Source organism: Schistocerca cancellata, chromosome 10, assembly GCF_023864275.1.
Source record: "Schistocerca cancellata isolate TAMUIC-IGC-003103 chromosome 10, iqSchCanc2.1, whole genome shotgun sequence".
In the NCBI taxonomy this organism is placed as follows: Eukaryota; Metazoa; Arthropoda; class Insecta; order Orthoptera; family Acrididae; genus Schistocerca; species Schistocerca cancellata.
In genome coordinates, this window is record NC_064635.1 from 217,092,326 (window position 1) to 217,114,377 (window position 22,052).

At 40.4% G+C, this 22,052-nt stretch overlaps 1 protein-coding gene across 1 annotated transcript in view; it reads left to right on the top strand.

Moving 5' to 3' along the window:
* Positions 1-5,025: 5,025 nt before the first annotated feature.
* LOC126106277 (zinc finger protein 436-like) overlaps positions 5,026-22,052 on the top strand; it is an 84,537-nt gene continuing 67,510 nt past the window's right edge. Inside the window, exons 1-4 of the mRNA XM_049912499.1 lie at positions 5,026-5,129; positions 9,888-9,959; positions 20,529-20,597; positions 21,410-21,468. Of these exons, the coding sequence (XP_049768456.1) occupies positions 5,076-5,129; positions 9,888-9,959; positions 20,529-20,597; positions 21,410-21,468 (254 nt within the window). The 5' untranslated portion in view covers positions 5,026-5,075. The remainder of the gene's footprint in view (positions 5,130-9,887; positions 9,960-20,528; positions 20,598-21,409; positions 21,469-22,052) is intronic.

Sequence of the window (22,052 nt, forward strand, 5' to 3'; positions counted from 1 at the left end):
ATTGTCAAACTATCTATGCTAGGGTGACCAACTTTTCTAAACGAAAATAGGGGAGATTCTTATATCCTTGACAAAAAATAAGAGAGATAAATATCACACCAAAATTTCACCAAAAATCAAAGCAGTATTTGTAAAAGTAGACTATTTATTTACACATCACTATTACTTATACATATTTTGCCTCAGTCAGTAGTTTTACATCATTTTTAGCAAATTCAAAGAATTCACTACACTAATAAGGAAAATTCATGGCAACTTGTAGTTCAGATTTGATTAAGTTTGTGCTACTTTTGTTCCTTACATCAGCCTACTTATTATTCATAAGATAAAATACTCTCTCAGTGTGAGCATTACTTCCTGGTATACTCATAACAAAACAAACCAACTTACCCAAGTTTTCAAAATTAACATTATTTGATCTCAAAGTTGTAAAAACCTGTATCCATTTCTGGCTAACATTGCCATCTAAAGAGCCAGCACATTTAATTGCATCATTAGAACTACAAAACTCCTCATATAATTCATCTTCATTAATACAATCCAGCTTAAGATATTTTACAAACTCATGCATGTCATTGAATGTCAATTCCCTTTTTAGACATACTGGGATTAAACTCTTTAAACTGTTATCAGATTTACTACCTTAGTAAGAATATAAACAATCGTAGAATTAAATGAAGTTGTTCTCACTACTAAATTTCAAATTTAAATCGAGAACGGAGGCAAATAATTTATGAGTACCACTACCAAAAAACCTATCTTTCTTTCTCTGTCTAATTTTACTAATTAGTAAGTTTACAGCTACATGAGATTCCATAATACTAAGGTCGGAATTCTCCTAATACTTTGGTCACTGAATGTAAATATTTCCAATATTCACAAAAACACTAATATAAGCATGAAAAATTGTTTGTACTTCTGTATTTTCATTGCAAAAATACTTTTTCAGAATTTTAGGACAGTCTGATTCATCTATGCTTTTAAAATAGCTTTTTATAGGCTCCCAGTTTTTTAAAAGCTTTTCTACAGCAGGAGTGAGAGATAACTATCTAGTATTCACATGTCACAAGATTTCAGCCCATTCCACAGCAACAAATTCAAAAAATGATTTTAACATTTCCCTTCGTTTGGCAGAATGGGAAAAGTGACTATATATTTTTAACACCAACACTTCAACATCTACATACTGTAAACAGTTGCAAGCACATTTCATTGCATTATGAAGTACATGGTCAAAACAATTTGCTTTAAGGATTTTTTCATTTGCGTTAGTTAATAGTTTCATGACTGAATTACACTTGCTATAATTTATATTGGTACCATCAGCACAGTATGACAATGTATTACTGATATTCAAATTATTTGATTTCAGTGAGTTTTTCAACAACCTATGGACATCATTTGCACTTTCATCTGCCTGTTCTACAAAATCCAGCAATTTGTTTTGAATTCAGCTAAAGGGATCAAAATACCGTATGACAATTGGAGGCATCTGTTGCTAAAGAAAAGAACAGGAAACACTTCTTGGGGTCATTTAAAACTTCCAGAAAATCGTTCACACTTCTTGGGGCCAATACGTTCATTATCATCATTTCAGCTTTATTTCGCCTGCGAGATATTTTCTTTGACACATTAGATTCACTGAACAGGTTTTTCAAAAGTTTGATAGCACATTCCAAGCTCCTATAGGTTAGATTGTGATGCACTGTGTCGTAGACTAATGGAAGTTCACCAGCAATGGTTTTCCCATCTTAGTTTGTTAAGCCTTCGCCCAGGTGAGGAGGGATGAAGAACGTAGCTATTTTGGATGAAGTAGTTACATCATTTGCCTTGCTTTTGTGACCTACAAGCAAATACAAGATGTTAACTCAGAAAATTGCGGATTACTAACTACTACGCACTGAACAGTTTTATAAACAATCGTTCTTGCCGCCATGCGCCATACTAAACACCCGTTTGCAAATTGAGCAGTTTGCTTTATAAGCATTTGACCATGCTAATCCAATCCAGGAATATAAAGCTTCCCATTTCGTAACATATGTATACATATACTTTGTTTTCTTTTTTGGTGGCGTTTTACCTTCGTCTTCGCTGCCCATCATAAAATCTTGAACAAGTTAACGACGATTCACAGTAAGCACTGGCACAGAAACAGTCACATCTAACCGCCAAGCGTAGGTCGATCATTCCAAAGATATTCGATAGATATAATGTCGACATCTATGGTCGAAGGTCGATATAGAATTAGTTGTCTCTACGGAGAACGAACAAATCCGGACAGTGCGTGCAAAATTTAAATGATTGAAAAATATTTTTACATATCGGTATGTGATAAGAAAAATAAAGTAAAAAAAACGGGAGATAAACGGCCACTGAGCCTGAAAATACGGGAGCCGTGAGATTATGAAAAAAGGTCTAAATACGGGAGATCCCGGGAAATACAGTAGAGTTGGTCACCCTAATCTATGTTCTGATCCTTCGACCATAGATACTAGTAGACTGGCCTTGCTGTTCAGAAGGTATAGGGCTGGTGTGGTTCCAACATAAACCACATGACTGTTGGCGAAACGTGGCGGGATTTCAAATGAGCGGTCTGCCATCCTATGTTTGTATCATATTTCACCCACATTTCTCAATTGACTGCCAAACGCTTCCAACAAAAATTACTTTTTTATTTGCGAAAAATTATGTCAGAACTACATTTGTCCTGGATTTGTTCACAGTACCATTTATAAAATCTAACAAATACATCGAACGCCCCTCTGGTGGGCAGCGGGACGGAGTTACTATAAACTATCAATCAAAGTGCAATGTCGTTAAAATTCTTTTAAACAGTAAGAGTGGGCTCGTGTCAAAACTTTAAACATTGGATTCGCCGCGTTTTGAGGTCTTTTCACTTATAAAAGAAAATGGGATATCGGAATTATGTCAACTATAGGTGCCAAAATTGTCAACTTTAGGAGCAGGTCCATTTTAGAATATCAATTTTAGATGCACTTCAAGGTTCAGTTCCTACTATTTTTACAAAAGTTTAAACTATCGGTTTAAAAAAAATATTTTAGATGAAAGGTGAGACTCTGAAGTTTCAGAAAATAATTTTGGAGTCTACATTTATTTAATAGCATTAGAAGTTGGAAAAAATTCTCTTCGTGTGTCATCTGTAGGTGCTCTTATCTTATTGTAATCTCACTCGTATATACAAAAAGGCTCGTATGTACAGATGGCTTAAAGTTTTTCCGTTTCAGGGCCTGTAGCCAAAGCTGCCTTCAGTTTTCATCTTTAGGGAACCTATGGGTAGGAACGAGAAACATTTATACTTACTTCTGTAACCGAATTATCATAGATACTTTCCAAAATGTAATATGAGTCTGACTTTATAGGCATCACTTTCAACACTTTAATTTACGTGATACTCTATGTCAAGTGTAAAAAACATATAAAAGTCACGTCAGCAGATTTCAATAAACGCATCTGCACTATCATAGAAACATTTACATGTGAAATGTAAAGCCATTTCCCCCGACAAAACGCTGCGTACAGCCATAAGCGCAACACGAAACAACCATGTTTTGCCAACATTCACGTGACTTTAGCCCAGAGATGTTGGAGCTACGAAAATGACGTCAGGGCCAGTCTATTATATTTATGGTCGAAGTTCAGGTCGCGCATGAAGATCTCAGGAGCAGCAATATATTGCTTATTTTTGTAACCAGCATCACCTATAGGCCTACAAAGCATAGAAATCCAAAAAGAGAGCATGATTCTCCGTTCCCCACTTCATATTTCAGTTTGTCTACACTCTACAAACACACTAAACCTCAAAACTCATACAACTAGTGTCTCCAAAGTTGGAACTGTTTAGTTTCACCGACGATTTGCGCAAAAGAGCGGTGCGCATGGGCTGTAGCCTATAGCGCAGATGCCTGCAACCTAGCGTCGTGTAAATTAGGCTTTAGATTTGTGAACTGGTTCTCGAATCCCATCTTCTTCACTGTATTGAAAAGGAACTATTGAAGCCTTTTTCAAAACCTGGGAATACTAGCGCGGTTTCGCACTTGCAGAGCTCGGAGCCAGAAGTAAATAAATAAATTAAGTCTCACTCGTTCATGGGCGACCATCCCTGTGCCGCACTTGCCTGATACGGACTTGCTATCTTCTTTAGCAATGATTTCGTCCTGTTGCTGACAATCCTTGTCAGAATTTTACAGAGTCCGGGAGAGTAATCGGCCTGAAATCTTTAATCGTCTTCTGCTGAGATTTGTACGATACCGTATCAATACGTGAACTGCGGAGGCAGTGATTTGCTTGACGTCAGTTATTACGCATTTTAGTTAGTTCATGTCCGCCTCCGGTAGCTGAGTGCTCAGCGCGACAGAATGTCAATCCTCAGGGCCCGGGTTCGATTCCCGGCTGGGTCGGAGATTTTGTCCTTTCAGGGACTGGGTGATGTGTTGTCCTAATCATCATCATTTCATCCCCATCGACGCGCAAGTCGCCTAAGTGGCGTCAAATCGAAAGACTTGCAACTGGCGAAAGGTCTACCCGACGGGAGGCCCTAGTCACACGATCCTAAGTTAGTTCATTACCGATAATATCCCAGAAAGACTTATAGAACTCTATTGTTGATCCGGCGAGACCTGCCACCCGGCCACGCACTTTCTCAGCTTTCCGCAAGCTGCCGGCAAAAGTAAAACAGGAACAGTGTCACCAACTTACAGTTGCAGTCCGCAATAGAGGCCCTGGCAATGTTATGAGCTCGAAGACAAATTACCGGAACTAGTTTGAATCATTTCTCCAACAATTTGATCGTCTAGATGTCTTGCAGATTTTTATTACTCTGTCGTGGAAATAGTATGAATGTAGATTATCGTACATATTGGTAACAACCACGTAGATCGTCTTTTGTCATTTTTGTGGCCCAAGCAAAGCGATAAAATCCTTGTGCGTCTGGAGCGCCGAGCGGGTATGTGGTGTACTGTGCGAATGTTTGTTTACGTTATCTGCTGAAAAGCTTGAGTGGCTGCACGCCTGATTTTTTTTTTTACGTGAGAATATTTTTAAGTGTTCGGTTGCAGATGGATGTGACTCATATCAAGAAAGAAAGTACGTTGGATTACAGTACAGCAAAGGTAAATAATTAACTGCTCTTGTAATATTCATTATTACGAAAATACTATAGAATGTTTCAGATGCCCCCCCCCCCCCCCCCCCCTCCCAGGAGAAGTAAATACGTTTTCACAATTATACTGAAACAAAGTTATTGCACGTGGCTCGGTTAGCTGTTGTGTTGGATAGCTATTTACGGAAATGATTTAAACAGATTGTTTGACATCTTATACCATAAAACTGCTGCCAGTTATTTAATGTCCATCAACCAGGCTTACAATGAAGGTTCATAACTGATCTCAGGGATAATATTAAATTTAGTCATAGTTGGGACAAGCCTTGTCTGTTTATTCTTCGGTTGTGAGATGCCACTTTTGAAGAAATTATTGAAAGATTTCATCCATTCGGTATTCAGCGAGATCAGCAGTATCGAACAGTAAATTTAGTGCTGTATGCAGGTAGGCTAGTCAGTGTCTACCCTACCGCCCTTATTTTGTTGGAAATTGGTTTTTGCTCATTTAAAATGTTGTGTTAACATGTTGGACGTGAAACAGGAGTAATATTGCTGCAACTAGATTAGATATGGTCATATTGAAAACTTGATAAGCCTATCCTGTTGACTAAGTGGACAACTCAGTGCCCCAGTGGCTATACAGAACCAGTAAAGTAGATGTATTCACTGAAGGAGTCAGCAATTTGCTGAAGGTTTTAAACTTATTTGCAAGTTTCCTAGTTCATTTTGTACCTAAATATTTTGATGGAGTCCTGTCATCTGTACCATAGTTATGCTTATAATTCATATGTGCTTACATGATGATGATGATTATGTAGCTAGTTAGCTGCAATATTCTGTTTAAGAAATCATCTTGTATCATAATTTTATGATTTCTTTCCTTTATGGCATTATAAATAGTTCACATCATGAATGAGAACCGTCAGGAATGGGGAAAGAGTTAAGATATAGAAGAAATAGTCCTCTCTTCCTGTTTTTTTTTCCTGGATGATTTATGAAGTTGTATGGTGTCTAAGTCACACTTACAAGAATCACCCAAGTACATGGCTGTGTATTTTACTTTGTATTATAATGTTTGTAAATGTCAGTGTTCAATCCAGACTGTAGATTGTTGCTCATTATCACCACAAAGTGTTGATTTATTGCTGATAGATACCAATAAATAGTTTTCTTCATCATCCAATAACAAATGGAGCATCATGAAATTTAAAGTTTCTTGCAAGTGGTGGAATACATGTCAGCTTTGTCATATCTGTAGAAATGTTAAAATAAATGTGATTTCCTTAACTACAATCCCAGAGCTCCTGTCTGTATTTAGTTCTTTCTTTATCACATATGGGGAATTGCCATTGACTTATATCAAGCTCCGACATGGGTCCCAACAATTCAGAGGGTTTTTCATGCTGATTTTAGTATTAAAAAATCGGTAAATCACTTTATATTGTGATTAAATCCTATTGACTGTCCCTGATTGTTATCTTTGCAACAGTAAGACAAAAGTATGGTATGGTGTCAAAAATCTTCAGCAAATTGTGTGGGAAGAGGGTTTTTAATTTGACCCATGCACTCCCCCCCCCCCCCCCCCCCCCCCTCAAATCCATCGTTCTAATCCTATTGTGTGCAGGTGATTATGATGTCTGCATGCTTGTGTGTGTATTAAAGCATGCCTATACATGAATAATTGTCTAATTACTTCTCATGTGGCCACTAAACTGAAGGCATTTTACTGAGGTCATGTATAACATTTCTTGTCCCCAATCTGACATCCAACATCAGTGTCTACTAGACCTGTTGCTAGCTTGTGTCTTGTTGCCTAGGTAAAGTTATCAGTAGACTCAATCAAATTTGTGATTTGGCACACTGAACCTAGATTCTGCTGAAAGTGCTAGTGCCCACATCATCAGAACTCTTAGTTTCAAGAACATTCTTTGATATGCTCATTGAAAACTTGTCCAGATCTAATATATGTTTTCTGTATTTCTGTCACAGTTTTAATATTGGTGACAGAAAAGTACATTAAATAAGGCAAAGCATGTTTCAATGTGGTGTGAATGTAAACATATAGCTACACTACAGGTCAATCTGTTACCACAACTTTTATCTGACATTCAAATTTGTTGACTTTGCCAACTCCCAACAGAGTTATCACCTTTCAACCAAATCTTGCTCTGTGGTTACACTACAGATCAGGCTGTCACTTCAATCAAGATTTGGAGGAAAAAAGGGAGGGGGGCGGAATGTCTAGTTTCATACCGTCACTGAGCTTGTCAGGTTGTAAATTGTGACTGTCCAGCAAAACCACCTATGTTTTAACCAAGACGTGATTTCATGAGTGTTACATTACATTAATAGTAGTTCCCTAGATCATGATTACGACATTATGTAATGATGTGGAACATGTCAGTTTGGACTGCAACTCAGGTATGTCCATTTTAGTGGGTCATACAAATGATGATGATGATGATGAAATTGACAGAACACAGTCTTCAGTAGGAACATGGGCCCCTGTAGTTGATAACAATTCCTCAGAATTTTTGAGATCCTTGGGATAGCTAACCAGGGCAAAACTATTCCATCTGGTGTGCAATATATGTGTGATAGAGCAAATACCCTCATACCTCAAGAGTAGTGTAATAGTTCTAGTTTCAAAGAAGTAGATGCTGACAGGTGTGAATATTATTGTATTATCAGTTTTATAAACATGTTTGAAAAATACTGATTCAAAACATTTGCAGAAGAATGGAAAAACTGTTAGGTGCTAGCTTAGGATAAGATCAGTTCTGGAGAAATGTAAGAACACCGGAAGCAATACTGACCCTATGACATATCATAGAAGGTATTTGAAGAAAGGTAAACCTACATTTATAGCATTTGTAGATTTAGAGAAAGCTTTTGACAATTTTGACTGGGTTACATCCTCTGAAATTTTGAAGGTAACAAGGATAAAAACGGATAGTAAAAGGTTATTTGCAATTTGTATAGAAGCCAGGTGCAGATATGAGTCAAAGGGCATGAAAGGAAGCCATACTTGAGAAGAGAGTAAGACAGGGTTGTAGCCTGTCCCCAATGTTATTCAATCTGTACACTGAGCAAGCTGTGAAGGAAACCAAGGAGAAATTTTTTCGTTTGGAATTTAAGTTCAGGTAGAAGAAACAAAAACTTTGAGATTTGCCAGCAACTTTGTAATTCTGTCACGAGATTAGCATATGGGACATGAAAACTAGTAGACTTTTTCTATCCGGCCAACAAAACACTGATGAAGGATGCAGTAAAGAGGATATGAAATGCAGACTATCGATAGCTATAAAAGCATTTGTGGAAAAGAGAGACTTGTTAACTTTGAATATAAATCTGTCAGGAAGCCATTTTGAATGTATTTATGTGGAGTGCAGCTTTGTATGGTAGAGAAACTTTGGTGATAAGCAGTTCAGACAAGAAGAGAATAGCTTTTGAAATGTGGTGCTGTAGAAGAATTATGAATGTGGCACTGGAGGGAAGTATGCAGAAGGGCTGGGGTTAAAATTGTAGAGGGAGACTTAAGTAAGGATACAGTAAGCAGGCTCAAATGGATGTAGGTTGCAGTAGTTATTCGAAGACAAAGAGGCTTTCCTAGGAAAGTCTTCAGATGGAGGGGAACAACAGCAGCAGCAACAGCATTTTATTGTCGTCTTCAGTCCAAATACTAGTTTCGTGAAGCTCTTCACGCTAATCAGACTTGTGAAGGCCTCATCACCTCTAGATAACTAATGCAACATACATCCATTTAAACCTGCTTACCGTATTTGTCTCTTGGTCTCCCTTTACATCTTTTGCCCCCTTCCCTCCACACTTCCCTCCAACATTAAATTGATGATTCCTTAATGTTTTCGAATCAACCAGCCCCATGTTTTTAATTACAATGATAAGGCATATTCCTCTAGCATGTATCAGTTAAATTGGTCTTTTCACATAGGAGTAATTAAGTGAAATGGATACATTGATAAAACTGCTCCATTTTCACTTTTTTGTTACCCTCGACCCACATCTTCACCGCACTTAGTTTGATTGTTCTCTTCCGTAATTCTTGTATCTTTTCCATAATCTCTATGTTTTTATGGAATTTCACAGAACATTGCATTGCCTTCATCTCTGCGGTCACACGAGTGAAAGCATGATTTACAGTTTTCACATGACACATTAAATTGTATGATAGACTCGTTGTGTAGGACTGCAGCTATGCACAAGGAAAACAGCATTCCCATGTCAGTGATACGTTTATCCTAACTATGATTCTTTGTCATTGGCAAATTGAGTTTGTGGCTGCCTTTTCACCACATATTTAACTTCAGTTAAAAATGGTATGTGTGTAGTGGTAGCAGTAGTAGTAAAGAAATAAAGTAGTTGTTCTTGACCGATGAACAAGGTAGTCAGTATGTCAGCAGTCATCCCTGAGACAGTCAGATATTACACTTCATTTGTGTATTGAAGTATGCTTTACAGCAAATGCTTAAAAATGAAACTTTGCACTCTGCGCATTTTTTAAATTATATTGTGTTTAGGAAATTAATAAGAACATTATTTTTTTATTTTGACTCGTTCCACTGCATTTTTAAATTTTCTGAAAAGAGTCACTTAGCAGCATTAACTGAATCATCTATTTCATATTGTGAAACCTTGTTGTCTGTCATATATTTAAAGAACATAGTGGCTATCTAACTTTTTGTAAGTGGAATAATATAATCACACCTATTTAAGAAAAAGTCTTTAAAATTATCCATTACTGTTTCAGATTTCCCAGCAAGAACATGAGAATGATAATGAACAGACACAAGAAGAGTATATTTTTGTTAAGCCAGAACTGGTAAGTTTGTGATCATGATGTACTGCCATACATTTTCCAAAAATGATTTACCACTCAGAGCTATAACCTGTGTGTGATGTTAGTAGCTACTGTTAGACAGTCAAAGCCCGGGACCTCAACAATTTGTTGTGTTATCAAAGAATGGATGACACAGTGACGTAACTTTTTTCAAAATAGCTTAACCATTTGCACTTTGGTTACACTGAAACCTCAAATAACAAAGCACTTTGCATACTATAACTAGAGTCCACATAAAGTACCATGGCTGGGAGATACGCAGATGGCAGGGCACACGTGGGGAGAGTGATAGTGGTGAGGGGCTATGGGCAGGCGTTGTAGGGGATGTGCTGTTCTAAACTGAAGCTTACATTCACATTTTTTGTAATTATTAAGTGGGGCCCGTCCACACCCACATTTGCATGCTGATCACTCAAAATGAACTGTCACTTCTGGTTTGTTCTGCTGAAAGTGCAGGAATTTATTTTTGCCTGGCTTGGTAAGCATTTTTAACTTTCAGAGAAGCATCACTAGTGGTGAATTTTGAGTAAAACCTACTCATTTTTCTGGTTGCCATGTTAGAATTTACTTCTTTTTCCGAAACACAGCGGGGTTTACACAGTCTCACCTCAGTGACGTGTTGTACAGACACAATTGTGACAGAATTCTGAAACAGTTGTTTTGCTAAATTTATTATGTGAAGAACTGAGAAAAAGTAAGATCAGTAGCTTATGAAAAAGCACATCTCCAGTGGAAAAGAGAGAGAGAGAGAGAGAGAGAGAGAGAGAGAGAGAGAAATGCCTTCACTTATGTTGTTCCAGAACCCATAGCATTTCTTGTTTCATCAGCAATCAGTGGCTCTTAAAAATTAATTTTTTCATCGAAAAAGTCTATAGTTAGTGGAATAATATGGTAGGTAATTAAATTTTGTATAATAATGATATGGCAAAATACTCTTCTATTTGCATGCTATCATTTGCCAAATTCTCATTTCGATGTCTGAAACACATTTATGAAATGTGAGGAACATTGTGGATATTTCGCGTTGGCTTTATCTCTGACATGGTGCGAACGTAAATGAGTGTGCTATATGAGATCAATTTTTTCGAAATTGGTCGCAGACGGACGCCTCCAACTTTTCCAAATTTCTCACAGTAAATATCGCAATAACTCTGGCCATTAATGAAGTAATGGACACATCATCATGATGATCCTGACATATAAAGCTATAAGTAAAGCAAAAATGTGTTTTATTTATTTTTTATTATTGAATAGTTTCTGTAAATTTTTTTGAGAAGGATTGCATGGTATGCACCTTCATTCTGTCATTGCCAACTGGCAGGAAGGTGGCAAATGCTTGTCGGCCTCCCCTTTCAAACAAACAAATGAACTTGCCCAGCGCTTTTAATGAAAAATGGTCACTGCACATCGGCCACTGTATCCTGCACACACACTACAAATATACGATGAGCACTCTATAATTAATGCAATACTTTTTTTTCTTGGCGAATTTTGGTTGAAAAAATGTGGAGTTTGTTGTGGAACATCATGGAATATTCTCACTTCAGCCCCTGTAGCTTCAGGAAGTTCCGATAGGTGGCCAACTCGTATGTGCAAATGCTATAAAGACAGGTTTGTCTTTGCTTATCCTATCTTCTATGAGAAGTTGTCGGGTCAGTATTGCCTCACGTGTTCCTATATTTCTCTGGAATCCAAACTGATCTTCCTCGAGGTCAGCTTCTACTAGTTTGTCCATTCCCCTGTAAAGAATCTGTGTCAGTATTTTGCAACCATGACTTATTAAACTGGTAGTTCAGTAATATTCACACCTGTCAGCAACTGCTTTCTTTGGAATTGGAATTATAATATTCTTCTTGAAGTCTGAAGTTAATTCACCTGTCTCATACCTCTTGCACACCAGATGGAAGAGTTTTGTCATGGCTGGCTCTCCCAAGGCTATCTGTGGTTTCAACTGAATATTGTCTACTTGCTGGGCCTTGTTTCGACTCAGGTCTTCCAGTGCTCTGTCAAATTCTTCACGTAGTATCATATCTACCATCTCATCTTCGTCTGCATTTTCTTCCATTTCTATAGTATTGCCTTCAAGTACATCTCCCTTGTATACATCCTCTATGTACTCCTTACACTTTTCAGCTTTCCCATCTTTGCATAGGACTGGTTCTCCATCTGAGCTCTTGAAATTCATACAAGTGGTTTTCTTTTTCCAGAATGTCTCTTTAATTTTCCTGTAGGCAGCATCTACCTTTCCCTAGTGATAGATGCTTTTAAGTCCTTACATTTGTCTTCTAGCCAACCCTGCTTAGCCATTTTCCACTTTCTGTCGGTTACATTTTTTAGATGTTTCTATTCCCTTTCGCCTTCTTCATTTACCATACTTTCTATTTTGTCTTTTCATCAATTAAATTCAATAAATCTTGTGTCAACCAAGGATTTCTACAAGCCCTCATCTCTTTGCCTACTTGATCCTCTGCTGCCTTCAGTATTTCATCTGGCAAAGCTATCCATTCCCTTTGTACTGTATTTCTTTCCCCTGTTCTTGTCAGTCATTCCCTGATGCTCCATCTGAAATTCTCAACCGCCTCTTGTTCTTTCACTTTATCCAGGTCTCATCTCCTTATTTCCTCTCTCTTCAGTTTTAATCTACAGTTCATTACCAATAAATTGTGGTCAGAGTCCATATCCGCTCCTGGAAATGTCGTAAAATTTAAAATCTGGTTCCAAAATCTCTGCCATACCATTTATAATCAATCTGATACCTGCTGGTGTCTTCAGATCTCTTCCACGTGTACAACCTTCTTTATGATTCTTAAACCAAGTGTTCATGGTGATTGAATTATCCTCTGTGCAAAATTCTAACAGGCAGCTTCCTCTTTCATTCCTTTCCCTCCAGTCCCTATTCACCTACCAATTTTCCTTCTCTTCCTTTTCCTACTATTGAATTCCCGTCCCCCTTGACTATTAAATTTTCATCTTCGTTAACTATGTGAATAATTTCTTTTTCTGACCATCCATTTCTTCAATTTCTTCGTCTAGGGAACTAGTTGGCATATAAACTTGTACTATTGTTGTGGATGTTGGCTTTGTGCCTGTCTTGGCTGCAATAATGCATTCACTATGCTGTTTGTAGTAGCTTGTTCATGTTCCTATTTTCATATTCATTATTAAACCAACTCCTGCATTACTCCTATTTGTTTTTGTATTTATAATCCTGTAAGCGGAAGTTCTGTTCCTCCTGCCATCACACTTCACTAATTCCCATTATATATCCAACTTTAATCTGTCCTTTCCCCTATTTGAATTTTGTAACCTACATGCCCAATTAAAGTATCTTCTTCTGATAATGACATCCTCCTGATTAGTCCCCATCCGAAGATCTGAATGGTAGACTATTTTACCTCTGGAATATTTCACCCAAGAGGACGCAGTCATCATTTAACCGTTCGGTAGAGCTGCATGCCCTCGGGAAAAATTATGACTGTACTTCCCCCTTGCTTTTAGCCATTTGCAGTGGTAGCACAGCAAGGCTGTTTTGGTTGATTTCACAAGACCAGATCAATCATCCAGACTGGTGCCCCTGCAATTACTAAGAATGCTGCTGCCCCTCTTCAGGAACCACTCATTTGTGTCGCCTGTCAACAGATACCCCTCTGTTGCCATTGCACCTACAGTACAGCTACCTGTATTGCTGAGGTGTGCAAGCCTCCCCACCATTGGCAAGATCCATGGTTCATGGGGGAGGGACCCCAGTTACCATTGTGATTATATTATTGTGATAATACTTGCACAACACTGCAAATAATTACTGATGAGCCAAAATGTTACGACCACTGCCCATTGTGAAATTAAATGCTGCCTGGTGGGATAGTGGGTGAAGCTGCCAAGTTTTCGCATGCTACTGCTATGTGCTTCTATGTAAAGTGCTTCAATAGTGGTGAAACCGTGAGTAGGTAACAAGATGTTGGATTTTCATGACTCATCACAGAATGTGGAGGTCAGAGGCTGTCCTGGTGTGTTAAGCAGGCTTGGTGGTGATCCGACAGCAGAGTACAACCACTAAACCTGCGGTTTCATAAAGAATTGAACTCCTGTGTTAGAAACAGTTTCAAAGTGTGATTACTTGGACTCATTTGTAATGTGTTGAATATTTGACATCAAATGTGTAGTAGAAAATGTTCAAAATTATGTCTAAAGTTTGTCACAAGTAACCAAGTGGTCACATTAAGAAATTCTGGATGAATGCAGTACAGGTAATCCGTGTTCCATTTTAAGAAAAAGCAAGTTTTTCAGGCATCTCAACATTTATGACATGTCTCCTGAACTGTGTGTCACATAGTGATATAACTTTGAAGGTACATTCAGTGCTATAAGTGGATACTGTCTGCAAAATGTGTTGTGAACAGGGTTGATAGAAAAGTAGTAACAGATAAAATATAATGTTTGCATGAACAGCAGAAATATAGTAGGCAATAAACCATTTCCCTTGATCATTTTGTGGGGCTGTCAGGAGGAGAGAATTTCATAAAGATTTGAAATTGTGTGTAATGTTTGTTGGAATCTGCTATGTGTTGTCATTCTCAAATACTGGATTAATAAATTCCAGGTATTTGTGCACTGCAGCTATGCTACCTCAACAAACACACACACAATGTGGTCATCTCCCCCGGCCGTACATCAGTTTACGAGGCCAGAGCCACTGCTTCTCAATCAAGTAGCTCCTCAGTTCGCATCGCAAGGCCTGAGTGCGCCCCGCTTGCCAACAGCGCTCGGCAGACTGGATGGTCACCCATCCGAGTGCTAACCCAGCTCAGCAGCACTTAATTTCGGTGATCTGACGAGAACCTGTGTTACCAGTGCACAAGGCTAATGGCTGTTAAACTTTTAATGCAAGATTATACCTCATAATGAATAGATTATGACAAAATTTTAAATTTTCGTTTTGGTCAGTAATTATGAGAGAGATTAAAATTTTTGTTGACCCCGAAGCCATTATGTAGGCAATTTGCAACTGTTATCGAGTTCCATGATAGCTGTGTGGTATTATAGATGCTGGTGGAGGCCCAAGTGTTTCGGAGCATACTGTTCACTCCACATTGACGAGTTTGGGATCCCGCAGCTGACAGTGTTCGTGTGTCCTCTTGTTGTCCTGACAATGTCACCAGATTTTATTGGGCTCCAGACCATAGAGATTGGACCATTGATCAATGTAAATGTGGCAGCTGGTCAGATGAATCGTATTGTTTGTTACACCAGGTTGGTGGTTGTGTCCAGATATGTCATCCAGATAAATCATTGCTCAAAATATAAAGCATGCCATTGATGCAGGCCAGTGGGAGAAGGCAGATAGGAGGCAGTATTACGCTATGAGGAACTTTCACCTCGGCGTCCGTGGGACTGTGATAGTAATCGAAGCCACCGTGACAGTTGTGGGCTGTGTCAACATTATTCTGGTTCATCTGCATCACTGCATGCTATATGTCAACCCTCATAGCGAGGCATCTCCCATCGGGATGACTGTCTGTGGCACAAGGCCGGAATTGTACTGTAGTTGTTTGAGGAGCACGATAGAGAACTGGTGTCTCGGCCACTAGAGCGCCTTATATGAATGCGGCGGAACACGTCTGAGATACTGTAGAGTGTCAACTCCGTGCCTGCAAACCAGTGGCAGATAATATACTGAAATTGTATTACCTGTTGCATAGACATATGATGCCATGTACCTCCAGAAACTATCGAGGGCTTGTCAGATGCACACCACACAGAATTGCTGCTGTATTCCATTTTAGAGATGGGCTGACACACTATTAGGTGGGTAATAGTAACATTTTAGGTAATTCGTGGAGTAAGCCTTGTTTATGTTATCTATGCATACGTAAGTGACATAGATATTTGTAGTAGTAACAGAACACCACTTCAGAATGCCCCCCCCCCCCCCCCCCCCCCTCCGCTCCCCCAGGGGGCTTGACACTGTGTGGCGGGTTCGTGCTTGGCTACTGTGGGGCCCCAGCCTTTGCAGTATATTTGCTCTTCCATGCTGCATGTCTGTCCTCTTGCTGTTCTTTTTCCCTTCCCTTGGGAACACGTCTGTTTTCGAAAATGTATTCTGCATTTTCGTTAGTCAATATCACAATACTCTCCACTGTTACTTTTCTCTTTCTTCATTCACCTGCTCCTATCCTTCCTCTGCATCAGCATTTGAGGTTCCTGTTTTTCTTCCTCCCTGGGCACTCAGGAAGTCCAGCCCACTTGTAACAGGTAACACGTAATTCCCAGCCCCTGGTCGACTGGTAGGGTTCGTACGTACCCCGTGGTACAGGCCAGGCCCAGGGAGGGGTGATTGCCTGAGCTGCTAACTTCCCAAATTGTTGATTGGTCTCTCTGCCAAGGGTTTGGGGGGTGTGACCAGAGGTGGGAACAATCGCCTAAGGCAGTTGCGCCCCCTTCCTTCTGAAGTGGGCCCCCAGTTGGAAGGAGCGCGCCGTCAGAGACGCTGGCAATTTTGTGGGATTTTCTCGCAGTGAGCCAATCATCTTCGTAGTCAATGTCTATGAAATGTAAATGGAATGAGGCAAATGATTCAAAGACCCTCCCAGCTGCACCAAGGTTCCTTGTGGTTTCACATACTTTACTACGGAAAATCCGTTTATTATTCAGAAAGGTGGTGTTGATGCATTTGCTGGCCCTGTGAAATCTTGCTCTTGTTTATGCAGTGGCACTTTGCTTTTATGAGACTACTACTGATCTTTTATCACAGCTACTGCTTGCAGCTTCACTCCTACGTGGCTGTCCTGTTCGTGTTGAGGCCCATTGAACGCTGAATTCTTCCCATGGTGTTATTTTCACTAGGCTGTCTGACACTCCTTTTTCTTTCCTTGTCATGACTCTTCTCCAGCGGTACGTTCATGGTCTTCGATCCAACAAAGAGGATGTATGCAGTGTCCACCTGTTCCCTGCCTTCAGGAAATGAAATTGCAACCCCATGACCGCTTTGAGCTCTTCCATTTTTTCCCGGTCCGTTAAGACCTTCCCGCCAAGGTTAGCATTACATCTCGGGGGGGGGGGGGGGGGGGGGGGGGGGGGGGGGGGGGGGGAGTTATGCTGCTCACATAGGGTGCTGTTCAGCCCATCTCCCTGACTGCCTTCAGGCTGTTGCAGTTTGCATTTTCCTTCCTCACATAAACTTTTCCCTTTGTACCGTTTACATTCCTCTGTTGTACGATGTCACCAGGGTGGACTTCCTATTGCTTATTAGGCAGCTACCTCACCCCCTTTCTGCTGCTTGGTGACTTTAATGTGCACCATCCATTTTGGGGTTCTCCCAGAACCTGCCCAAGAGGCGCCCTTTTGGCTGACCTTCTTAATCAACTTAATCTCTTCTGGGTTAACACAGGAGCACCCACGTTCCTTTCAGACTCCACACACACCTGTTTACCCATTGTCTTGAGTGATCCATTCTGTCTAACATATACTCAAGCGACCATTTCCCGTGTGCTATACATTTGCCGACTCCTACCCCCACATACGTGCACACCGAAATGGCAGTTTACCAAGGCCAACTGGAGGCTTCTGTCATTCCTAGCGACCTTCGACGAACAATATTTCTCCTGTTGTTATGACCAGGTGGAATATCTTACAAACATTATCCTTACCACCGCAGAATGTGCTGTTCCTCACACTTCCTCTTTACCATGTTGGGTCCCAGTCCTTTGGTGGACTGAGGTGTGCTGTGACGATGTTATCGTGGACGTTATTGCTATCTCCACCATTTTGTGGAGATTTCAAGCTATCACTGTGCCTTCCTCCATTGGAAATGAGCAGAAGAGGCTCGAGTGATACCCTTCTCTTTTCCAAATTGTGAGTGCTGCAATCTCCCCCTCACTATGAGGGAGCTAGATCATGCTCACTTCATCCCAATCCTCCTCTCCAGGTCTAGAAGTTGTTCACATTCAGGTGTCGCAGCACCTTTCACTTGTGGGAAAGCATTTTCTGCTCGATACATAGAACTGTATCTGGGCAGAAGACATATTTTCCAGATGCTGGTGTGAAGTCGCTGTCATACCCATACCTACACCCGGTATGGACAAACACCTTCCTTCTAGCTACTGCCCCATTTCTCTCAGCAGCTGTGTTTACAAGATGATGGAATGTATATTTCATGCCCGGCTGGTACAGTGGCTCGAGACTTGCAATTTACTAATTACTGCACAGTGTGGATTTTGAGCACGGCATTCTGCAATTGACCATCTCATCACTTTGTCCACTCGTGTCATGAACGGTTTTCTGTGGAAATTCCAGATTGTGGCCATGTTTTTTTTAAAATTTGGAGAAAGCCTATGGCACCTGCTGGAGGACTGATATCCTCTGTAAACCTGGGGCTTCCGTGGCTGTCTGCCCTGTTTCCTTCAGAAATTTTTAAAAGACCGAGTTTTCAAGGTGCATATGGGTTCAGTCATGTCAGACACCTTTATCCAGGAAAATTGTGTGCCTCAGGGTTCCATTTTGAGCTTCATCCTCTTTGCTATTAACCCTATAATGGCCTGTCTCCCGGTGGGCACCTCCGGTTCCTTTTTCGTCGACGATTTTGTCATTTATTGCAGTTCTCCAGAGACTTGTCTGATTGAGCAGTGTCTTCACCAATGTCTCGATCATCTTTACTCGTGGAGCATCAACAATGTCTTTCATTTTGACACTGACAGAACTGTTTGTATGAAATTCTGGCAGTGCAATTGGTTTCTTCCACAGTCTTAACATCTTGGACCTGTTACTCTTCCATTTGTCGAAACTACGAAATTCCTGGGGCTCGTGCTCAATGCGAAACTCTCGGTCCTCCCGAATGTCTTACCTGGCAGCCCGCTGTATGCGGCCTGTCGGTGTCCTACGTGTCCTCAGTGATACTTCCTGGGGAGCAGATCGTATCACCTTCTCCATTTGTACCGGTCCATTGTCCATTCGTTCGTGCATCTGCACGTCCATCCTTTTTATACCGTCTCAATACTATCCACCATTGCGGTATCCGTTTGGCCACTGACGCCTTTTACGCTAGCCCGGTTGTGAGTCCGTACGAAGAAGCTGCCGAACTACCGCTATCCTCCTGCCGTGACTTTCTCCTCGGCAGATACGCGTGCCGTATGTCTGCCGTGCTTGGCTACCCATCCTATACCACCTCCTTCAATTACTCCTTTGACGGCCAGTACGGGGCGCGTCCCTCTTCGGTGTTACCTTGTGGAATTCGCCTTTGCGTCTTGCTCTGGCAACTCAACTTCTCACTACCTGCCACTTTCCTGGTGGGTGTGAACCCTTCACTACCTCGGCTTCACGCAGCATCCTGTGTTCACTTTGACTTTAATTCGCTCCCTAAGGACACTACTCCAGTCTCACTCTATCGCCTTCAGCTTCACGGCATAAGCGTGGAATTTTGCAGTAGTACCTTTGTCTACACTGACGGCTCTCGTAGTGACTGTGGTGTCGGACGTGCCTTCGTCATTGGCTGACATTTGTCGATATCTGCTTCCGGAACACTGCTCAGTATTTACAGCAGAGCCCTTCACCCTGTATAAGGCTATGCAGCACATCCTGCAACGCGGGCTTTTCAATTGCGTCAGCTGCTCAGATGTCGAAGCCTCCGTGTGCTGCACACCGTGCGTCACTTAGTGCACTGGTCAAGGAAAGCTGTCACTTGCTCACTCTTGGTGGAGCTTCTGTGGTATTTATATGGGTTCCTGGTCACATCGGTCTGACAGGAAACGAAGCCACTGTTGCTGCTGCCGAGGCTGCTGTCCTCGTACCTCGGACCACTAGTTCTTCTGTTCCCTCCAATGATCTCTGTGTCACCGTGTGTCGGCAGGTAGTGTCCTTACCACTGGTCCTCCCTTCATGAGAACCAGCACTGGGTTATTAAGCCTCCCCCAGTGGCTTGGGCCTTCTCTGTGCGAGATCATTTTAACTGGGCTGCATGTTGGGCACTGTGTCTTTAGCCGTTACCATTTAAGTGGTGCTCCCCCACTACTTTGTACACATTCTGCCCAACTTTTGTCTCTCCGCCATTTCCTGGCGGAATGCCCTATTTTTAACTGCTTTCTTCCCCATTCGTGTTTGCCATCTGAGTTACAGGCCATTTTATTGAACGATGCTGTGGGTGTCGACTGCATTTTACTCTTTAACCGTCGTAGGAATGTGGTGAAGTTCATTTAATTTTTAGTCAGGACCTGCATTGATTGGGATTGATGTGCAGTTGTTGTAACTCCTCTCTTTGTCTTCGTGTTCTACAGTTTTGACACGGGCACGTACGACCCTAGTTGTTTTTGCGCTCTAAAACAAAACAAAACAAAGCCACTCCAGAATGGTGTGCTGTTACAGTCTTGTCTCATTAGCATTTTTTTCATTTTGTTTGACAGAATCCTATGATGGCTTTGGACTAAGAATGGTTATGTCACAGATTATGTGTGACATGGTGTAATCTAAATGAGGAATTACAAATAAAGAGCTGGAATGTATGTTTTACCGAAGCATTAAACACTTACATATGGTGTTTACACCTGTGCCTTGCTGTTTCAGGAAGATTGCGTGGTCGAGGAATCCGGCAGTGCCCAGGACCCTCTCAGTTTAGACAGTGAAGATGTACAGGTAAGCATTTAATTTTGGCTAAATTATTGTAATAGGTGTTGCTATTTAAGGAAACCAGACTGTCTCTCCCTGAACAAAGCTTTCTGTAATGGTAAGCATTAGGCACCAGATGGTAATTTACAGATGTTTATTTTTAAACATATGTGCAGTGCTCAACAGATGGGATAGGGATTTTAAATGAACTAAAAATACATGGCATTTTCTGGCATTGTTATTTTTTTACTACTGATGACTCAGAAAGTACACGAAGTTGTTTGCATATATGTGTGCATTTACTGAACTTCACTATAGGTTCCTCTGACCATCACTGCAATTATAATGAGCAGCCTGTTTTGTCCACGTATATGAAGATTGTACAGAAAATGATGGCTTGTTATTTCTCTTTCTATACACAAAAAATGTAAATACAATTTACACAGTTTACGTCGACAGCCTTTTGGAGTAATTGACATTACCGAAGAAGACACAATTTCTTCAAAGATCCGTATAAATATTTTTATTTTATGCTACACTACTGAATGGTTTTGGAACTTTCGAAATTTGAACAGTTTTGAGGAAGCAGGAGAATCCTGCATGTAATATGGTGATTATGGAGGATGACAACATTGAAGTCAGTTGTAACACCATTAGTCTGGATGAGCACTTCATCTTTAGAATTTGCGGATAAACATCTTTGAAGAGCTCAAATGAATAAGCACTTTCATTCTTCAATGTGGTGCTATAGGATCAATACAACATAATTTTGTGACTTTTGTTTTATTATTTTCTAATGTTCTGTTGTTTCTTAACTAGACCATTCTCTTTTGTTTTAGTTTACGGAAACAGAGGATTCAGGTCTGCAGCAGAAGAGCTTCATTGAGGAAGTGAAGGAGTAAGTTCATATTTGTAACATTTATCATCCTAATAGTTGAGCTTCAGTTAATTTTGTTTAGAATTGTCACAAGAGTTAGTAATAATAGTGAGCCTGTTTTAGGCAGGAGAGAAGTTACTGCTAGGTGATTGAGAATGTTAGAGAATGAGCCTCATAATAATAAATAATTTGTCTGACCATGGTCATCCAAAAAACACTGACAAAGAAACATCTCCATCAATCAAGTTTTAACTAAGAAGAGGGAAATAGTTTCATGAAGGCTGACTGTCACACTACTCTGAGACTTCTTTGATATCATTGCACTTGCTGCTACAGTGTGGTGTTTTAAATCCTCTTAACTCATCGGAATGATTGCATAGTCGTTGTCTTTGAGTTTACCCTGGAGAAGTAAGTCCAGTGATGTCATATCAGGCAGACTTGCAGGCCAAAGGATAATGCTTCCACTTCCTGTCCAGTGACACGAAAGAGCTGCGTGACTGCTTTCTTAGCCACAAGCGAGTTGTGAGTTGGGCACTCGTATACATCTCTGAAGTGGTACTTCCTGTTGGAGAGCAAGTAGCACTTGAGTAAAAAATTGTGTATTT